Genomic DNA, 21,761 nt, shown 5'->3' on the forward strand with positions numbered 1-21,761 from the left:
AGAACTTACTCTAAATGATTTCCATCAGCCAGGGCTATACAGAGAAAAAAAAAAAAAAAAAAAAAAAAAAAAAAAAAGTGACTATACTATCAAAAGTAATTTATAGATCCAAGTAACAATCTCCAACATTCTTCACAAAAATAGAATACGCATATGTGTCACCCTGCATAAAAGTCAACTCCAAATGGATTGAAGGCCTCCATGTGAAACCTGGGACATGGAGACTGCTAGAAGAAAAATAATTAGAACCCTACTACACATAGGCACAGGAAAGGACTTTCTGAATGGGAGTCCATTTGCCTGGGCACTAAGGCCAACAACTGATGAATGGGAACACAGTAAACAGCCTCTATCCAGCAAAGGGAGCAGCTGAGCATAGCAGAAGCCCACAGAATTGGGGTGAATCCTTGCCAGTTGTCCATCCAATAGAGAAGTAATATACAGAATATACAAAGATTTTTAAAGTAACTGGAAAAACAAATGACTCAATTAAAAAAAAATTACAGGCTCTGACTCTGAACAGAGGGTCTCAAAAGAAAAAATAGAAATGACTGAGAAAAATAACGGGATGAACAACCTTAGCAATCAGGAAAGTTCAAAGTGCCTAAGATCAAGAAGACAACTGACAAGTTATGGTGAGGATATGGGGAGAGGGGAGCCCTCCTTCACTGTTTGTAGACTGCAAACGGTGCAACCACTATGGAAATGAGTGTAGTGGATTCTCAGAGAACTGAAAATAGATCTAATATGGAGTGATTTATTTTTGTGTACCTGGCCCTTTAAAGGAGCCCCAGTTGATAGTCAACTGTCCCTTTAAGAGAACCGTTTGACTCTATGACCTAAAATGTGGATTGGCTCTTGGACTTCTGGGAATAGGAGAGGCTATACAAAGTCAGCAGAGGCTGACAGAGAAGGGTAGAGTCCAGGAGGCAGAAGAGTATGGCCAGAGAGTTCAGTTTGAGCAGGCAGTTGGTGTGGGAAGAAAGGTGGAGTAGAGCTAGAGGAGAGAAGACAGTTGGGGCAGACAAGCAACTTCGCAGAGTGGAAATAGGAGACCAGTGAGCAGGAGAAACTGAGCCGAGCCAGAGAAGATATTGTCCGGAGACAGTTGAAAGTGGACTTGGCTAGCAAAGTGAGAAGGCAGCTGGTGACAGTTGAGCCAGGCGAGGCTGAGCTGAAGAGCTAGGCTAGAGCCCTTGTTAGAGTTTGGAGCTGCCAGTACTTAGAAAACTGGGAGAAGGGACTGTTTCAGTAACACATTCCTCAGGGAACTGAGGGAGGAATGCTTGGGAGAAACATTGGAAGGGATCTGGCTGGAAACTGGGAGGAGGGCTGGCCAGGAGCTAAGAGAACTGGTTTCTGTCTGTAAGAAAAGGAGACGTTAAAAGAAAGCACACATTTTACAATCTATCATAGCCCCGGCTCTACCAATCCTCAGCATAGAACCAAACGACTTGACATACACAGATACCTGCTTAGCCACGTTCTCTGCCACTCTGTTCTCAACAGCCAAGAAACAGAAACAACGCAAATATCTTTCACCTGACGAAAGTGTGGTACATACACTGTGGAATTCTACACAGCTGTCAAGATAAACTAGATGTGCAGGCAAATGGATGCATCTGAAAAATATACTGGGTGAGCTACCCCAGTAAGAACCAGAGAGACAGATACCATATTTCCCTTATTTGTGGATCGATAACCCCAGTTTCCATCCAGAGCAACCAGAGTCCCCAGCTTTGTTATTTTTATCATTTTCTTGTTCCTAAAAATTAGATGATTAAAAATCTAAGCAGAAACAAGGCTTGATGGCACACAACTGTAATCCCAGCTACTGGGGAGGCTGAGGCAGGAGGATCTCAAGTACAAGGACTGCCTGAGTTAAAGAATGAACTCAAAGATATCCTAGGCAACACTGTGTCCAATGAGAAGAGAGCTGGGTGCACAGCTCAGCGCTGGAACGGTTGCCACCCATAGTCACATAATGACATCCATATATATGCATATATATAGTCAACATGGATATTTAAAGCAAAGATAGAATGGCTGTTTGCAGCTAGGTGGGATGCCCTCAACTGTACACTCCATTTTACTTCAAACCAGACTTTCTTAACCCTCACAGTTCTGCCCTGCTTCAGACGCTCATTAAAATCATCTCAGGAGAAAAGTGGCGGGGTGTGAAAGTGCATCTGGACAGCACTGTGTTAGCAGAGGCTCAGCCAGAGGCTAGGAGCCCCATCGTTCCCTGACCTGTGAGTTTCTAATAGGCTCTTTAAGGCTTCAGTGCCTGCCATGTGTTTTCTGCCAGTGTCAGAGGCCAGCAGCCTGCCATTGGGGATCCTCAGCAGGCTCTATAACCTCGACAGACATCCTCTAAATAGTCTTGAAGTCTCCAGAAAGTCAGAGCCCCCAGCTTCCTACCCCAGTAGAGTTGCTCTTCTTGTGGTTTCTCTGGTGACAGAGATGAAGACCTGCTTCAGAAGTGGATGGGCGGAGCCCAGTGTGCATCCGGAAAGCACAAAGCCTACCACACTCCGTTGGCAAGGTTACTCTTTGTCCCGGGCAGAGCTCGCGCTGATGTTGCTGCCACCAGGTTGTAACTCAGTAATGTCCCTTCTGGATGTCCCTGCACAGCAGTGCCACACTGTGAGCATGAGCTGTAGGGCTTCCAACTTGGGAAAGGACTCTGTATTGGTTTCTTTTCCTGCTGCTGTGATAAAATGTTCTGGCAAAAGCAACTTAAGCAAAAGGTTTATTCTGGCTTGCAGTTCCCTGGGGATGCAGCAAGGATCTAGCTTCTCAAAGTCCCACAACCTTCCCAAACTTGCCAACAGCAAGGGACCAAGTGTTCAAATACATGAGTCTATGGGGGACATTTCTCATTCAACAGACGTATACACAAGTACACCTGTATTGCAGTTCTAACCAATGCATAGCTTAAAAAAACAAAAATAAAAAACCTCCCATATCTGTTTGGTAACATCTGGTATATAGAGTTCCAGCTGTTGGTTCCTAGGAGGACCACCAGCAATTGCTCCCTGGAGCTTAGATGCCAATGCTCTGCTCTCCACTCCCCACCCCTCAACACCTCACCCTCCAACTCCTGCTTACATTCTCTAAATAGGCCTGAGATGGCTTCAGCCACAGAGTCCCTGGGTATCACCTCAACCTATACTCCTCAGCCTCCTGGTACCTGCCCTATGGAACCCTTGATGTTTGGTTTACCCAGAGGATCAATTATGGGCTAGCAAGCCTTCATCCCACCCAGTGCAAGACAAATACCAACGATGGCCATACCATGGGCCAAGCCTTCCCCTTTGCCCAGAAGATGGAAATCTGCCATTGTGGATGTGGAGAGATGAGCTGCAGCAGAGCTCAGGCAGGTTCCGTGCAGTCCCCATCTCTGCCCTGGCCAGGACTTTGCATATGTGTCACTGAATTTATCTAGCCTAGCTCTGTGGGCACTCTTGGTGTAGAAATTAGATCTTTGCGGGAAGTTCCCACACTGGGGCCTTAGTGACCTGGCATCATTGCCCTGCCTGACTATCTCATTTTAATGCACCTTCTGCTTCTACCAGGCCACCATCCACCTTCCCTTCCACCTTAAGAGACATATCCCATTCCTTTTAGAAGCCGCCTCCAATCCCCTTATGTGTGGCCTGAACTCACTGGGACGACTCATGTGCTCATGTGTAAGCGCCTGTCTGTTGACTCTTCCCCACAGTACCAACACTGGAGTTAGAGACCCTCTCTGCTTTGTTTACTGTGAATGCCCAGTTGACAGGTACCCCACACATGCCCCGTTAGCATGTGAGGTTGTGCTGTGGTGCCTGGAAGTTCTGGAGAAACACTTGAGTTGACAGCCTGAGTCCCTGACCCCTAGGAAGAGCTAGAAGCAATGGCAGTGCTCAAGGTGGGCTGCCAGACAGGTGCCCTTGACTGAACAAGAACCATGATGCCCATGGGGGAGCATTCCCTGCCTCCCTGATTCTGCTGGAACATCTGTGACAGTCTCCTGGTAGCTTCAGAGCCCTCCTGAACGGAGAACACTTGGTCTCTGGTTCACTCCATAGGGTGGCGGAGGTGACGGCAGGTGGCCAATCTCACAGCTTGTCATCAAGGAGACACATCTGCAACTCCAAACCTGTATCCCACATATGTCTCCCAGCTCTTTCCTTGGTTGGTCTTAGGCATGAGATCCACAGGGGTAGAAACCTGCCTTTGAAACTTGGTGTTCTCTCATTGTGAAGTTTAAAAGGCCCAGGGCCCTAGTCCAAGCATCAGTCTTGGGTGATAGGAAGACACAAGGAGACTTCATCTTTCAGTTGCACAGTCTCACTGCAAGACTCTCTGATGATGAAACAGAAAGCAGAAACTGTTTGACTCGGTAGAGAGACACATTCAAATCCCTGAGCAACAAGGTTTAGGATCAGCAGGAGGCCTAGAGCCACAGAGCTCCTTAGCTAGGCAAATCCAGACTGACTCTAAGTCCTGAGAATCACTTCCTTACTCCCCCGTCAGCTAAGCAAAGCTAGTCAGGGTGCAAGGTATGAATTTGTGTGAGGTTGTCCTAAGGTAACCTGTCCCTATCTCCGTGACCTCTGCATTTAGTGACCTCTGCTTACCTAAGGCCACATACCCTATGCCGAGAACTTATCACATTCAGAGTCACGACAGTTCCAAGTACCACACAATGTTTCTGCCAACGTCCCAGCAGCTTGGTCTGTAGTCATCCAGCTCCTGTGTGTCTGTCTGTCCCTTGTTAGGTAGGGGAGGAAATGCTGGGGTCCTTTGGGCCGAGACAGACAAAGGCCGACTGAGCCCAATTGCTCTGTCATTCCCCCTCCCCCCACACACACACACATTAGTTTTCTAGAAGTGCCAAATTGTTCAGGAAACTCAGTGGAGCAGTAAGAAGCTACTCCCTGGAAGCTCCGGATGCTAGAGTCCAAAATGAAGTTCTTGGCAGAGCTTTTTCTTCCTGGGGAGGGGAGGGGGGGCAGGGGCTGTCACGCCTCGATCCTGGTTTCTGGTGGCTGCTGATCATCTTTGCAATTCCTTGGCTTGTAGACACATGACTGCCCTCTGCCCCCATTGTCACATAGCCTCCCGTCCCCTGTGTGTCCTGTTCATGTTGTCATCCTTACTCCAATGTACAAAGACACTCCAAATGAGGTCTCGTTCATAGGTGCCAGGGGCTATAACCTGGACTGATCTTTTTGAGGGGGACATAATTCAACCCACTACACCTCCAAGTACCTGTGGACAGAATGGATGAACTGGTGTTGAGGGGCGTTGCAGACAACATTTACCCTAAAGATCGAAATGTCCTTGCCTCCTGGAACCTTAGCCTGGAGAACTCAACATGCACAAGCACCGGAAGGCACAGCCTGAGGAGGAGCGTCCCTCAACCATACCCTGTTTAAAGGGGCCCTTGAAGCCTTGAGACCCCAGATGCAGAGTCTTTGGGGCCATCCTGTGCTTTGTCATCCCTGGTTGATCTGCTTTCTCTTGGATGTCACCTCTTTAGAAGTTAATGTTCAGATCCTGAGATTGCCAGGGTGGGTGGTTTTTTTGTTGTTGTTGTTATTAATTTAAAACTCCAGATTTTATTCCTCTCCTGGTCCTCTCCCATACCTCCTCCCCACCCCCCTGTCTCCACAAGGATATTCCCACACCCTACCCCCACTTCATGAGACTGCTAAACCCCCTGGGGCNTCCAGTCTCTTGAGGGTTAGGTGCATCTTCTCTGACCCAGACCTGGCAGTCCCCTGCTGTATATGTGTTGGCAGCCTCATATCAGCTGGCGTATGCTGCCTGGTTGGTGGTCCAGTATCTGGGAGATCTCAGGGGTCCAGGTTGAGACTGCTTGTCCTCCCAAATGATTGCCCTCCTCCTCAGCTTCCTCCTCTTCTCCCTAATTCAACCACAGGATTCCTCAGCTTGTCCATTAGTTGGGTACAAATATCTGCCTCTGATTCTTTCAGCTGCTTGTTGGGTCTTTTGCAGTACAGTCATGCTAGGTCCCTTTTTGTGAGCACTCCATAGTCTCAGTAATAGTGTCAGGCCTTGGGGTCTCCCCTTGAGCTGGATCCCACTTTGGGCCTGTCACTGGACCTTCTTTTCCTCAGGCTCCTCTCCATTTCCATCTCTGCAGCTCTTTCAGAGAGGAACAATTATGGGTTGAAGTTTGATTGTGGGATGGCAACCCCATCCATCCCTCACTTGATGTCCTGTCTCTCTGCTGAAGTTGGACTTTAGAAGTTCCCTCTCCCCAATGTAGGGCATTTCATCTGAGGTCTCATTCTTTGAGTCCTGAGAGTCTCTCACCTCCCAGGTCTCTGGTGCATTCTGGAGGGTACCCCCAACCTCCTACCTCCAGAGGTTTCATTGTTTCCATTCTTTCTGCTGGCCCTCAGGGAGATTGCCACTTTTAAACAAACAAGTTTTGCAGTTGTAAAGGAGAGTTCCTGGAAAGAAGTCCATGAGAAGCTGACTGATTAAAAGTTGAGTAGCTGTGGGGAGTTTGCAACTGTTGCAGGTCCAGAGTCTAATTACAGTTTCTCTTGGGCTATTTTTTAGCCCAGCTAAAGAGCCTTCCCTTACCCACCTCAGTGTCAGACCTAACATCCTGATAACCAGATTAAAGCCTTTGGAATGTATTAACAGAACCCTATTCTCCGCCAATCAAAGGAGTTGGTGTACTATTGGGGAGGATCAGAAGCACAGCTGAGATCTCTCCATTGTGTTGTAATAACCTACTTAGTATTTCCACCATAGACTCACAAAGCGTCTTAATTGATTTAATTAAAGAAATTAAATTAAAGAAATTAATTAATTTTCTTTGTTCTATTACTATAACAACTTCATGAAACTGCTTCCATGATGGAACATGGTGTTTGAGGAAACCTAAATCTGTGTTCCCAGGCCATGGCCATCTAAATTTGCTTATAGAACCCTTTGTCTAATTTTCATTTCCACACACTAATAATTAATCCAGGTTCTAAGGATAAAGCTAGGTCTCCACCTGACAGGGTCTTCTCCCATGTTGACCTTGGAATGATACTCAGAAAGAGCCCTTGAAAGATGCCTTGAGCCACCAACCTCAGTGCAACGGGATAGCATATGTGAGTCCTTTTTTTTTTTTTTTTNTTTTTAATATTTGTCCTCTAACCCTTTACAGGGGTGTTCTGACCTCTGCTATGGAGGCATTCTCTTCTTTATTTTTTTTTTAAGATTTATTTATTTATTATATGTAAGTACACTGTATCTGTCTTCAGACACTCCAGAAGAGGGAGTCAGATCTCGTTAAGGATGGTTGTGAGCCACCACGTGGTTGCTGGGATTTGAACTCTGCACCTTTGGAAGAGCAGTCGGGTGCTCTTACCTGCTGAGCCATCTCTCCAGCCCGCATATGTGATTCCTAACCAAGGAAGTACAACGTGAGGACTGGGAAAATGCAGGCTTTGACACCGAGGGAATGGATACCCATGGCTGCTGGGGGCCTACTGACCCACTTGTTCCTTAAGTGAGACCTTTCTTCTACTCACTCACTTATCCTCTTGTGTCTTTTCAGGACTCCTCTTCCGCTGGACCTGTCCCCACAGCCCTTCCACGAGCTGCTGCGGTGGCTGGAGAACAGGGCGTGTCTCCCAAAGTCCAGCTGCCCCTCAACGTGTGAGCTGCCCCTCATGTCTGTCAACACTCTCTGCACACTGGCATTTACACAAGTGGTTCCTAGTGGGTTTTTCAGTTGGCTACTAGCCATTCTTTGTAGTCACACTCGCGGGTTGGATGCTTCCTGGAAGGGAAGTGTGAAAAGTCTCTTCCTGCCACTATCCTGACGCTAATTAGAAGTGAGGGGAGACTAATCATACTGGACAGCACAGGCCCTCAGTGGTCTATCAAGAAAAGAGTCAGCCATTTATTTCTTAGAGCAGGTCTCAGAGGTTACTGTTTGGGCTCAGCTTCCCCGGGGAAGCGAGGCTGGACTGCTGGGCTGAAACTGTAGAGACTGCAGACAGTGAGCCAAGAACAGACTCTCAACATGCAGCTTCAGTGAGACAGCTTTTTAATGGGGGTTGTGTGAGGGCAGGGACAAAGGCTACTTAAACCTTTTGGGGGGATGGACAGAGGATTTCATTTCAGGGTGATTGAACATCATTGGCAAGGGCCTGGGTGCTATGGATGCCTCATTTGCATAAGGAGGAATTCCAGATGCTGCCAGACATGACCTTATAAGGGGAGAGGTTTAACCTGGCTACCACAATGTGCAACCTCCTTATGAGGGGAGGGAGCAGCGTAGAGATGGAAGCACAGGGGCTATGTGCATTGGGACATGCAGGCCTGGGGCAGAGGGACAGCGATGCTACTCCCGCTGATCCCAGGATGAGATTTCTGGGGTTTGGACATGCCATAACCCCACACTGCCTCCAGGCCTGCTCCCCGTGGCTCCCCAGCCCCACAAGAGGTCCCTGAGGTCTTGGGTGTCCTGAGGGTGGAAGGGTGTGGTGAGGTCATCAGCCATCCTTGGAAGTGGGAGCAGCAGATTAATTCTGCCTGCTCAGAAGTGCCAGCCCTCAGCAGGCCAGCTGCTTGCCAACCTCAAATATAACCACATGAATCACTGCCAGGAAATAAGGTGTTTATCTTGTTGAGGAAATTTTCCCTGCTAAATTACAGCATTTAAGCGAAACGTGGAATTCTAAAACTCCCATGTAAATAGTCTTCTCAAGAATTAGATGGCTTCTGTATTTGGCAGTGAGCTCAGCCTCTTGAATGGATGTTTTAAGGTGGCGCGGATGGATTTGTCAGGCATAGGAATAAGGACAAACCATCCTGTCAGTGTAGGCAAGCCAGTGGGACAGTCAGACTCTGCATGGTGCAGAATGTAATGCGTTTGGGGGAGATGCTTCTGGACAAAACAGTTTGCCAAGTTCAAATCATTTCCCCGGATCACCTCAACCACCCCAGTGCATTCCTGCCTTCCTCATTTGGCCAACGTCAGATGCTAGACTTCAGAGTGGATAAGAAAGTTCTGAACACCTTCTTCTTAACTTGCTCACCGTCATGTTTAGCAACCTAATAAAAGAAATCTGAAATGTACCCACTTTTCTCCTGGCTTCCGAAGGAAGATTAATAAGCTATATTCCAGATTAATGTTCAGGTTAAAATTCACCTTTTCAGCAGGACTAGATATCAGGCACAGGTAGCCGGCCCGGTTTGTAGGTTCAGCTATCCTTTAATTCAATCAACCCCTCATGGGTAGAAAATATTCAATAAGAAATTCCAGAAAGTACCTCAAAGCCAAACTTGGATTTTTCATGCCACATGTATATAATGATGTGCAGATGTTGTGTTCAGTATTATGCCATTGAGAGAGAACGGATACAGAATTCATTCATTAGAATGCAAGTACTGAGCTGGTCTTTATCTGGGATGTAGGCATCTACGGATTTAGGTTCACAGGGTATGCTGGGATCCTGAGAGTGCTGACCATGTATGGCCATATTCCTGGTCTGCTACTGTGGTTCCATTATAAGCCAGAGTCCAAGAGAAGTAAGTGAGAAGGATGGAGAGAAGAGCTGGATGCAGGGCACTACCCCTGAGGAAATAGAGCTCTTGTCTACAGGAGATGGCTCTGGTAAAACACCTCAAATGGGAAACAGGGCACAAGCCAGTGATGAGCCTAGGCTCAGTTTTGTGTCTTCACAGCTAAGCAAAGCCCTAAACCCAGGCTTTCAACAAGTACCTGCATTTCCTTGAAAATCAAGGCACCCCATTCCTGGATATAGAAGGCTCTCAATTATTATGTTGGGCCAGCTACCAGAAATGATTTCTATGGGTCTGAGACCTGGGTGTCAGGAAACATCCAAATACATTCTTAGAGTCTCAGTTGTAGACACTAAACACAAAGGGCCCTTCTCCCTTCCTAGTCCTCTCTACTACAGAAACCATCACTAGGATCTGCAACATGCCCTCTCCTTTCTCCCTACCTCACCCCAGGTCACATTGCCCCTACTGAGCTTGAGACTCATCTGTGTAGCCCGAGGGGAGACTGGATTATCCGATAATACCTGATGTAACAAGCAGACTTGGATAGGGGTGAGTTGGCAGGCAAAACAGAGACAGTGCGAGTAGTAGACGGATGCGTATCTTCTAAGAGGCCAGAGAAAATGTCAGAGTGTGCATCTGTGGCCATGTACTGAGCAGCAGAGACATGCTTACAAATGCCACACATGTTGCAACGACATACATGGCCCTATTTGAATGCCCCATGGTTGAAATTCTATTTTGCAAGTTACTGACCAAAAGATGAGTTTACTGAGTGGCTGTGTGTAGCCTGACCAATCCATACTTTCTTTTTTCTCTTTTTTTTTATTAGATATTTTCTTTATTTGCATTTCCTAGTAAATGTTATCCCCTTTCCTAGTTTCCTCTCTGAAAATCCTCTATCCCCTCCATACCCCCTGCTTCCTGGCCCTGGAATTCCCCTATACTGTGGCATAGAACCTTCATAGGACCAAGGGCTTCTCCTCCTATTGATGACCGACTAGGCCATCCTCTGTTATATATGCAGCTAGAGCCACAAGTCCCACCATGTGTTTTCTTTGATTAGTGGTTTAGTCCCAGGGAGCTCTGGGGGGTACTGGTTAGTTCATATTGTTGTTCCTCCTATGGGGCTGCAAACCCCTTCAGCTACTTGGGTACTTTCTCTAGCTCCTTCACTGGGAACCTTGTGCTCCATCCAATGGATGACTGTGAGCATCCACTTCTGTATTTGCCAGGCACTGGCAGAGCCTCTCAGGAAACAGCTATATCAGGCTCCTGTCAGCAAAATCTTGTTGGCAACTGCAATAGTGTCTAGGTTTGGTGGTTGTTTATGGGATGGATCCCCAGGTGGGGCACTTTCTGAATGGACACTCCTTCAGTCTCTGCTCCAAACTTTGTCTCTATATCTCCTTCTATGGGTATTTTGTTTCCCCTTCTAAGAAGGATCAAAGTATCCACACTTTGGTCTTCCTTCTTCTTGAGTCTCATGTGTTTTGCTAATTGTATCTTGGCTATTCTAAGTTTCTGGGCTAATATCCACTTATCAGTGAGTGCTTATCATGTGTGTTCTTTTGTGATTAGGTTACCTCACTTAAGATGATATCCTCCAGATCCATCCACTTGTCTAGGAATTTCATAAATTCATTGTTTTTAATACCTGCATAGTACTGACATTGTGCAATTGTCACTTAATCTTTAACAAAGGAGCTAAAACCATGCAGTGGAAAAAAAGACGGCATTTTAAACAAATGGTGCTGGCTCAACTGGCAGTTAGCAAGTAGAAGAGTGTGAATTAATCTATTCTTATCTCCTTGTACAAAGCTCAAGTCTAAGTGGACCAAGGAACTCCATATAAAACCAAAGACATTGAAACGTATAGAGGAAAAAGTGGGGAAGAGCCTTGAATATGTGGGCACAGGGGAAAAATTCCTGAACAGAACACCAGTGGCTTGTGNTGTAAGATCAAGAATCAACAAATGGGACCTCATAAAATTGCAAAACTTCTGTAAGGCAAAGAACATTGTCAATAAGACAAAACGGCAACCAACAGATTGGGAAAAGATCTTTACCAATCCTAAATCTGATAGGGGGCTAATATCCAATATATATTATTCTCTATATAGAGAACTCAATAAGTTAGACTCCAGACAACCAACTAACCCTATTAAAAAATGGGGAACAGAGCTAAGCAAAGGATTCTCAACTGAGGAATACTGAATGGCTGAGAAGCACCTAAAAAAAAAAAAAAAAAAAAAAAGTTCAACATCCTTAGTCATCAGGAAAATGCAAATCAAAACAACCCTGAAATTCCACCTCATACCAGTCAGAGTGGCTAAGGTCAAAAACTCAGGTGACAGCAAATGCTGGTGAGGATGTGGAAAAAGAGGAATACTCCTCCATTGATGGTAGGATTGCAAGCTGGTACAACTACTCTGGAAATCCAGCAATACCTCTCCTGGGCAAATACCTAGAGATGCTCCAACTTGTAATAAGGACACATGCTCCACTCTGTTCATAGCTGCCCTGTTTATAATAGCCAGAAGCTGGAAAGAACCCAGATGACCCTCAACAGAGGAGTGGATACAGAAACTGTGTACATTTACATACTTTCTGATACAGTTTGGTAACTGACTGCTCTTCCTGTCATGGTAGCTGTAAGTCATGTTCAAAACTCAAAATCTGAACATGAGAGAATTTATATTTACAAAAACAACTGCAGCAGCAGTGTACCAAGTGTGTCCAGGATTTATGGCGTTGGAACTCCAGACAAGGGCCCAGAAGAAGTTCGTGTGTGGGTCATTGATGAAGTAGCTCCAAAAGATCCCGCCACGCTCTCTTTTCCTAGGGAAACACGATGAAGCATCCGTTCGCTCTACATCAGGCAACCAACAAACCGAAGGAAAGGTGTCGCCCAAGTCAGGGTTAGTGGACAGTTTGTTGGACCTAGAGGATCATGATCGAGGGATCACTCATAGGAGTGGGGTGTCGTTTGCTCACTGCAAAGAACTGCACCATCAGAATGTTGTATCCCAGCAAGAATGATGAACTCCCCAAAGTCGCTTGAGCGGGCCTCTTTGTTAACTTTCTACTGAGCGTATACTCTGGCATTTCCTTGGACCCACAAGCCTTTGATGCAGACTTACATACTGATATGGGGAGCAGGAGGGAGGGCGTGGCTGGACCTTGGGTGAGGTGATAATGACCTTAGCACCCCCTCCTTCTTTAAGGGGCTGCCTAGAGACTTGGCTTTGCAGTGGTTTCCTGCAGGTACCAGCTGCTATGATCGTGATGGTAATGGAATGGTAGTGTTATGTCTAGAGGACAGTGTTTCCCAATAGACTCTGATCCATAGTCCTTGGGTATTGTGTCCTCAGGAGGCACCTTTTCTAACTAGCATGAAAGCTGCACGCAGGCCATGGGGTAGTAAGGCAGTCAGTCCTTCCTATAGTCTCCTCTCTTGGTGTCAGCTTTTGTGCATTTGAATCTGAACATCTGAACGTGGTGGTGGCTCAGCCAATCTAGATGGGGGGGGGGGCGGGGTGGAGACGCAGGGCGGAGACTGCCTTGAGGACTCTGTGAAGGCCTAGGCCAAGCTTCCAAAGCCTTCTGAAGCAGGCGGAAAGTGAGAGCCAGGAGGGTAAGGACCACGCCACCCACATGTGCACCTGGGCATCCCTAGGTTCTATGTCTGATTCTGGGCACATGTGCATTGTGGGGGATGATGTCCACCCGCACAGACCAGGCAGGGTAGCTGGGTGATGCAGGTGTGACTGTCACTAGGAATCTGGAAGTGAGCAGTGCAGGAAGTGGGTTGCTTAGACTCCCCAGGGCTGGTCCAGTCTGAGGGTGCAGAGGGAGCACCTACCACCATCCGAGGCTCTGAGTTCTCCTCCTGGTGCCATCCTTTGAACACAGTAGTTGATAGGTGGGTGCACATCTCCACATCCTGTACCTGGATGTAGCAAGGAAGAGAGTGAACACAGGACCCCTTGCAGGAGCAATGGGAATAAAACTTTCACTCAGCATTGGAGAAATGTGAGCAAGCCGGCATCTGGCAGAGAAGGGATGTGACAGGTGTCAGGGCCTCCGAACAGTCTGAATCACGATTAGAATCAGAGGGAAATCTGCAGACAGCTGCCAGCTAAGAGCTTGCGGAAGATGCAATGACGGGCAAGCAGAGCATGCACCACTGAGTCACACATGGACGCACAGTGCCACACAGAGTCATCACAGCTGCCGGCCTGGCCAGTCTGCGCTCTGCCTTGGGACACCAGGTGCAGAAGTGAGAGCTGGCACTGGGCCTCTAACAGTTCTGAGGGAGATCGCTAGAACTGTTCTCTATGTACACACTGCTTTGTGTGTCCTGTGGCTGCCTTCTGATTCACAGAGGAGAGCCGATGCTTAGTAGCAGGCCCCTCCCCCTCCAGCCAGCATCCCACTGCATAAGTGCCTGCTAGACACACAAGCACCTCACAACAGGAAGCCACCTAGCATAGCCACCTGCTTTTGTCACCGCTCTGAGACACCCAGAGAGGAAAGAGGAAAAAGGATTCTTTTTTTACATGATTTTGGGGGTGGGGGAAGAGCATGGCACCGTGTAGACCCAGCTCCGGAGTGAGCAGAGAGCATGGCACTGTGTAGACCCAGCTCCGGAGTGAGCAGAGAACATGGCACTGTGTAGACCCAGCCCAGAGTGAGCAGAGAGCATGGCACCGTGTAGACCCAGCCCGGAGTGAGCAGAGAGCATGGCACCATGTAGACCCAGCTGTGGAGTGAGCAGTGAAGTCCGGTTCACCTGGCAGTGCTTGCTTGTAGACCAGATATGGAAGACTGGATCCCAGGAAAGCCCTCATCAAGCGAAGCACATTTACAAGAAAGATGGAAAGGTCAAGGGCTGGAGAGATGGCTCATAGGTTAAGGAGGAACGGCTCCTGCAGCGGAACTAAGTTCGGCTTCCAGCACCCCTGTTGGGTGGCTCAAAACTTGCCTGTACCCCAGCAGCAGGAAACACTGACACCTCTGGTCTCTGCAAACACAGTACACACACGTACACACACACACACACACATGCAAGCATGCATGCAGTCTTAAAAGACGTTTAAAAACAAGTCTTTTAAAAGACTGAAAGGCTAATCATGCCAGTGCCCTGCTACAATCTAAATGGCAGTCCCCTACGCAGTGAACCTTGTAGGCCCACACTCAGGGTTTGCAAGGGCCATCCCTGACTCCAGAGCTAGGCTTACCCCATGCTCTGTTCTCCCAGGCTTGACACTCTCGTGGTGTCTGGACCCATCCTTGGGCCATACTATGCTTCTAAGTCACAGACCTGTCCTTGACTCTGAACATGCAGGAACAATGGCAAATTCTCAGACCATTTCAACCTCAGTTTCTCCCAGGGTGAAATGTTTGGGCTCCTATAGAGCTTATGTGAGTCTGTGTGTCTAGCACACAGCAGACACCGGGTCCCTGCCCTCTTCCCTTACCCTGTCTCACCTTATGGTGAGGCCATATTTCTGCAGGACGGACACCTGATAAGTCCTCAGAGCCAGAGCTGGTGGCTGTGCGATGAGACGTGAGGCACGTGGGTCCTCGGGCCAGCAGCACCTGGAAAGGACACATCTCTCCTGCCAGTCAGAACCTCAGCGTTGTCCCTATCACTGAGCATGCAATGCATACATCTCCTTGGGCAGCCCACTCCTACGAAGAGAGGGCGCCCTATGTGCTGAGGCTTAATGCAGCATGAAATACAAATCTATGTATCTGAGAACCTAGACGATGCGTCTCCCGGCAGCTCCTGTACTGAAGTCAGTGAGGGAGTCGGTGTGGAGCCTGGTCTCTGTTCCACGTGGTGACTGCAGGCTCAGGGCCAGGTAGGCGGGCAAATAGGACAGCAGTTGTGCAGCCACGCCCATCTTTTAGCTTTCCCTTTTCCTACTTGTTTTTCTCATTAGGAGCCACACCTGTGTTTTAGGTAAACCCCGGATGTTGAAAGAGTCCTCGAATTTTAAAAGCCTGAAGATGACTTGAAGCCACCTTCACTTTCAGTGTTTGTAGGGAAAGATGCAAACTCCCCTTTTAATGCTGAGACCTAAGTGCAAAGTCCTTGTCCCGTTAAGTCATAGAGGGATCCTAAATTTCTGAGTTAAAGATAATCCCCAAAAGGAAATGGCATCCAACCATTCCACAGCTGCTCCTCGGAGGTCCCGAGAGCGGCTGCCAGACCCTTCCAAGGTTGGCGGGCATCTATCACAGCTGCTCGCGATTCGCAATGCAGTAAGTGACTTCCCAGATATGAGCAATGCGATCTGAATACCATTCACCATGCTCAGACTTGAACAGCCGTGAGCTATTGGACGCTTGTCTGCTGTGAGGCTCTACTCAGCAGGTAAGCGCCTAGAGAGAGCTCCATCCTGGTGCAGGAAGCAACCAAGCAGCACTTAGGGGTGGGGCTGGTCTGGTCCATAGCTCTGCACTCCATCGTAGGCACAAGCTCACCACACAGCGCACATGTGCAGAGGAATCTCAATGGTAGGTAGACTCCAAACCAGGACTCCATTTGTTGAGAATATACCAGATGCCTGGTACTAAGGAGAAAGCATTGAACCATCAGTTAAAACTCTCACCTTATTGGGACTCAGGGTATGGCGGGAAGGGACGGAAGGGACAGACAGACATTGGTAAAATGGTCCTGAGGCGGGAGTCCTGGTGATGTTTTCCAGGAGACCCCTGGCGAGGTTTGCTTCTCCCCTTCCAGGCCCCTTTGAAAACAGGTCCCCTGCACCTGGACTCAGCCCCCTCATGGGTGAGCATGACCTAAGGTCACGAGCAGCTGCGTCGCTAAGAGAGTTCTCGGTGCCAAGGGAACGCAGCTGCTCAGATCCCCTCAGACAATATAGGAGTTAGGGAAGAAGGCCAAGGGAAAAGTGAGGACAAAGAAAACTGAGACCCCCGAGACCCTTCTCCGGGCAGTTTCCCAGCCTGAGAACCTTTGGGGATGTAAAAGCATTTACCCAGGGAGTGGCGAGGCGCTTCCTCACATATACATTTCATGTCCAGTGACTTGAGGCTATGTGCCCACACACAGCACAGAGCCCTGGGAGTCCATGCTCTATGCAGGTGTACCCTGCAGACAACCAGATATTTGGGCCAGTCAGCAGACACTGTTCTCTTGCAAAGAACAGGTTATAGGGCCACGAGTCACCCCTGTACCCACCAAACCCTGCTCAACACTAGCAATGAAACAGAAATGGCTCCCCAAGACTTTTTCAGTAGGGAATAGTGGCCTGGACTCTGCCCCACTGTAGGCGGTTGGTTAGCCGCTGGGCCACTTCCCTGTTACCACCAAGGGCATAGGTAAACCTGGTGGGGTTGGAGCTGTCTAGAGAACCACACAGCTCCAGGGAGCCATCCATTGCCTCTCTTAGAGTTCTGTTGTGGCCAAGGTCCGAAACTGATCTGATCTTATAAAGGGACTGAAGGAAGGAAGCTTAACCAGGATTGACACTTCATGTTTCCTTCACCGCAGGTTCTCATGATGTGTCATTCTTACACGAGCTCCTGTCTTCTCCCTCAGCATACTACCATGTTTTATACTACCCTCTCCCCCGTGTGTGTGTGAGAGAGTGTGTGTGTGAGAGAGAGTGTGTGTGTGAGTGTGTGTGCATGTGTATATATAAATATATATAATGTCTCGGCATTCATCTCAATTAGGATTACTATTCCTGTGCTAAAAACTCCATGACCAAAAGCAACTTGGAAAGGAAAGGGCTTATTTCACTCACAATTCATCAAAAGCAAGTGGGGACAGGAACATGGAGGGGTGCTCCTTACTGCCCCCACCCTGGCTTGCTCAGCCTGCTTTCCCATAGAACCCGGGACCACCAGCCCAGGGGATGGCACCACCCACAGTGGGCTACCCTGTATCTGTCACTAAGAAAATGCCCTATGGCCTGATCATATGGAGGCATTTTTTTTTCTATCCAGGCTCCCTCTTTCAGATAGCTCTAGCTCTAGCTTGTGTTAAGTTGACGTAAAACTAGCCAACACAGTGCAGACACGCAGTCCTCCTGTGTCTTACCTGTTGGCAACATTTCCCCTCTGGCCATTCAAGACAAGGATCATACCCTGTCTCTTCTGTCACTTAGGCATAGGGTGGACACTGTATCTCCATGTCCCTGGGGAGCAAGGTGGCTGCTGGCCCTCAGATGCCCTGGGTTTCCCAGACATGGGTGTTTGGCTTTTCACAAAGTGAACTGTACACCTGGCTTTCATCCTAGGGGTAGAGGCATATAAACAGGACACTGAGCCCTGACTGAGTAGATCCAGAGGTCCTGCACATTAGCAGGTTACAAAGGGAAGGCAGATGTGATTGGGAGGCAGGGAAACCTCCCGTAGGACTCTGATTTTCTTCTGGACTCTTTCTTGGGGCCTCTGCCCTTCCATGAATTCTAGTGAACCATACTGCTTCTGTTTCCACTTCCTGTGAAATCCCTTCCCAGAGTCAGGAGGGTGCTGGGGGGAATTCTGGGAATCAAGCAGCCCCAGATAGTGTACTCTCGGAGCTGCTAGGAACCTGCAGCACCAGGACGGAATCAGCAGTACCCTGGAGCCCACATCTCCATTCATGGTCCTTCTGGTCTCTCCTATAGAACTGATCTATAGAACTGGATCTTCTAAGTAAATAGCTGATGTGCAGGTTCCTCTAACAGTCAAACCCAGATGTTCCCTAGACTCCAGAAGGAAGGGAGCCCCTCTGCCATGTTATTCCGTGCTCACTAGTATATGAGGAAGAGATTCATGCATTCTTAGTGTGTCCCCCCAAAAAGGACTGAAGTCTTTTCAGCCTTATCCACAAATGAGGCTTACAAGAAAAGGAGACATGAAATAATTAGTAAGAGTGTGAATATTGTTCTTTTTCTGGAAGGGAGCTCAGAGGATTCTCTTCCAGCTAAGGCTAAGCAGAAAACCAGGCTCAGCTAGACCGGAACAGCCCAGACCCAGCTATCCCCAAGACTTCCTCTTGCTCAGATACCTGACTATGGAAATCATAGAGAAAAGGAAAAAAATCATGAGGTCCAGAGACCAGACGGAGGATATTGTGTGAGGTGTCCTGGAGACTTGGTAGCATAGTGACTCGTTGAGTTTCTTCCTTTCTGTGACAGAAAATAAAAAGTCCCTCACTCCACCCATATATTGGCTGGCTATTCAGTGGGCCCATCCCAAATCCACAAGCATGAGGAACATGACTGTTCCTCCCCCCACCTTATGTGTTAGTGGTAAGATTGAGTCAGGTAAAGGGTATGTGAGCTCTGAATGACAGCTCTCTGCAGATACCAGCTAGTCTGTAGGTGGGGGTTCATCTAAAGATGAGCCCTGTCTGCCCTGTGCCTCCCCTGTCATTCCTGATGTCCACTGAGCCTGTCTTCATCCTCCATTCACAGGTACCTGGCTCTCTATGCATACAAGCCCCAGAAGAATGATGAACTGGAGCTACGCAAGGGGGAGATGTACCGTGTGCTTGAGAAGTGCCAGGATGGCTGGTTCAAGGGAGCCTCACTAAAAACCGGTGTCTCGGGGGTATTCCCCGGGAACTATGTGACGCCCGTCTCCAGGTAAGGGCCTGGCCATCTGAACAAGAAGGGAATGCGGCCTAGAGCTCACGCTGGTTCCTGGTTACACTCAGTCCTGAAGCAGTGAAGACATTTGAGTTCCTCTGAGGAGTGACTCCTCTGCCAAGCTTGGTTCGCTGGGCTTTCCCAGGGAGCATTGGCTACCCAGGGGATAAACATGGCAGCAAGAGTGGAGTAAGGACAGCAATAGCTGACCCTGAACAGGGGTGGGACGGTCATCAGAGAGCAAGATCTTCAAGACATGTGCGTGTAACCAAGGACAGTGGGTGTGCATGTATGTGCAGGGTGTGGTGGATGTTATCAAGTATGCATGCTCATATAGGTACTCGTATATGTATGTGTATGAAGTGAGCATGAGGCAGGTACATGCTTATAGTATAGTTATGCTATATGTAGAAGCATGAAAACGTGTGTCCTCCATATTGGTCTGTGCAGTCACATGTACACAATGTGTGCATGTATGTAGAGTTCAATATGTATATAGTATGTGATATGCATATGAGTATGTGGAGTGTTCTGCATGTGTGTGCATAATATAGGTATAATGCACGTGTGTGCATATGCAGTATAGGCATAGCATGTGTACATTCATTTGTACCATGTGAACATAGCATGTTCACATGTTTGATACATATACAACACATAAGTATTTGTGGTATGACCACAGCATACAAATGTGTGTGTGTGTGTGTGTATAAAACACACATAAAGGAAAGCAATACATACCTTAAAGTAGCAATTGTTAATGACTGATAGCATTATGAGTAACTTCTTAAATTTCCCCTCCTTGTATTTTGGAACACTTTTTACAAATCTCGATTACCTAATATTTTATAAAATACGAAAAGCAATTTTTAAAATTCACTGAAGGGGAAGCCCAGGGTTGTTGGATTTTCTGTGTGCTGTGAGGTCCAGTGCATAGCTGTTGGAGTGTCACTCACAGGAGCCCCTTAAAACCATTGGCATCAACACTAGTGGCCATGTAAACAAACCATTTTAGAGTCTTTGGGAGAAGATGCTGAAGAAGATGTTACATCTTCTTGTCTGTGTCAGTTGCCATCCTCCTGCCTGTGCAGGCCGCTTCAGAAAGTGCCCAGGAGGGCACACATACTATTGGTGTTGCAGCTTAGGTCGCATGGGTACTCTGTAGCCAGTGCTTCTTGGAGGATGCGCAGAGGCCTGAGGAGAAGGACTGTCCTGAGGGCGTGGAGGAAGGGGATTATAGAGACAAGGAAGGTGTGTGGTGACAGGCCCTTCACTCAGGCAACCTTCAGGAGGAAGGTGTGAGGAGCAAGCTTCCCAGCCTTCAGGAAACTCCTGTCTGCTAAACCATGCTATCAAAACCCCTGGACAGGGGGATGTCTGCTTAAGACATTAGCTCCCTGCAAGCCTCTTGGGAAGTCTTTACTAGCATGGAGCAACATGACCAGTGGTTTTGACGTGTTCCTACTGAATACAGGCAAAGCTCCCCCCACCCCCACCCCGGCCTGAGGTCCTCAGAGGGTGCTAGAGGGAACTTCAGCAGCCGGGGTGGCTTCCCTCACACTCACCAAATGTGTCCTCACCTCATCTGCCTCCTAGTGAAACTTGGCATCTCTCTCAGGAACGGGGTCTTAAAGTCCACTTTCTAGCCAAAGCCTTATTCCATGTCCCTGTCTGAAGCCTGCGGGTGCTGCCTCTTATGGGTCATAAATGAGTGTGCAGAACCTGCTGGTCTCTGACACAGCAGCCATTTCTGGTTTTGTACGCAGGCCTCAGTGCATACCATTTATATATAGGAGGAGCCTGGTACATGCAGGTTGAATAAATCCACGAAGTCTGGTAGTTCTGATCAAATGCTCTTGTTGGGATTGTCCACATCTTGCCAGAACTTTGCTATGGGAGGACCGAACAGGAATGAAACTGGAACTCTGTGGATGACTTGGATAACTTCAGCCCACGCACCATGAGGGGCCCACTCCCCTTGACCCCTACTGTCTTTAACTGGATGTTTGGTTTCCTTTGGTTTTTCTAAGAAGCCGCTCAGATCTAAGGGGGTGAAAGAGCAGACATCTCTGGCAGATCTAACTCTGGTGACTAAAGAACTGGGAAGGCACTGGTGTTGTCTGCAGGTCTTTACAAGAAGGAATTGCCAGGAGCCCCCCACAACTATTATCTCGGGGGCCTAAGCTTCTCAGCTGGGCATACCACTCACCCTGCTCTAAGACCTACGCCCTATCTTACCCTCTCTGCAAGTTAGAAAACCGCCCAAACCACCCAGCAGAACTCTCGGGACAAGCGTCAGAGGCACAGCAGAGCCTCTGTGCAGACCAACAAGTGCTCTGAGCTGAGAGGTTAGAGCTGCTTCACAGGTCCTACAAAGAGAGAGGCTGTCACCTACAAAGGACTAAGGAGCTGGCTCTTTCTTGTGGTGTGTTTATTTACTTGTTTGCTTGCTTGTCTTACAAAACAAGAAAAAAATGAAGGGAAGGGAAGGGAAGGGAAAGGGGAAAGGGGTAAAAGGGGAAAAAGGGGAAAAAGGGGGAAAAGGGGAAAAGGGGAAAGGGGAAAGAGGAAAAAGGGGAAAGGGGAAAGGGGAAA

The 21,761-nt window shown here is 48.1% G+C and overlaps 1 protein-coding gene across 2 annotated transcripts in view; it reads left to right on the forward strand.

Annotated features, from left to right (window-relative positions):
- Sh3rf3 (SH3 domain containing ring finger 3) overlaps positions 1-21,761 on the forward strand; it is a 322,824-nt gene that overhangs the window by 251,207 nt on the left and 49,856 nt on the right. For both annotated transcript variants that reach the window (XM_021205361.2, XM_029542691.1), the window contains 2 exons: positions 7,577-7,677; positions 18,993-19,163. In XM_021205361.2, coding sequence (XP_021061020.1) covers positions 7,577-7,677; positions 18,993-19,163 — 272 coding nt within the window. The remainder of the gene's footprint in view (positions 1-7,576; positions 7,678-18,992; positions 19,164-21,761) is intronic.

This window comes from Mus pahari, chromosome 9 (assembly GCF_900095145.1).
Source record: "Mus pahari chromosome 9, PAHARI_EIJ_v1.1, whole genome shotgun sequence".
Taxonomy (NCBI): domain Eukaryota; kingdom Metazoa; phylum Chordata; class Mammalia; order Rodentia; family Muridae; genus Mus; species Mus pahari.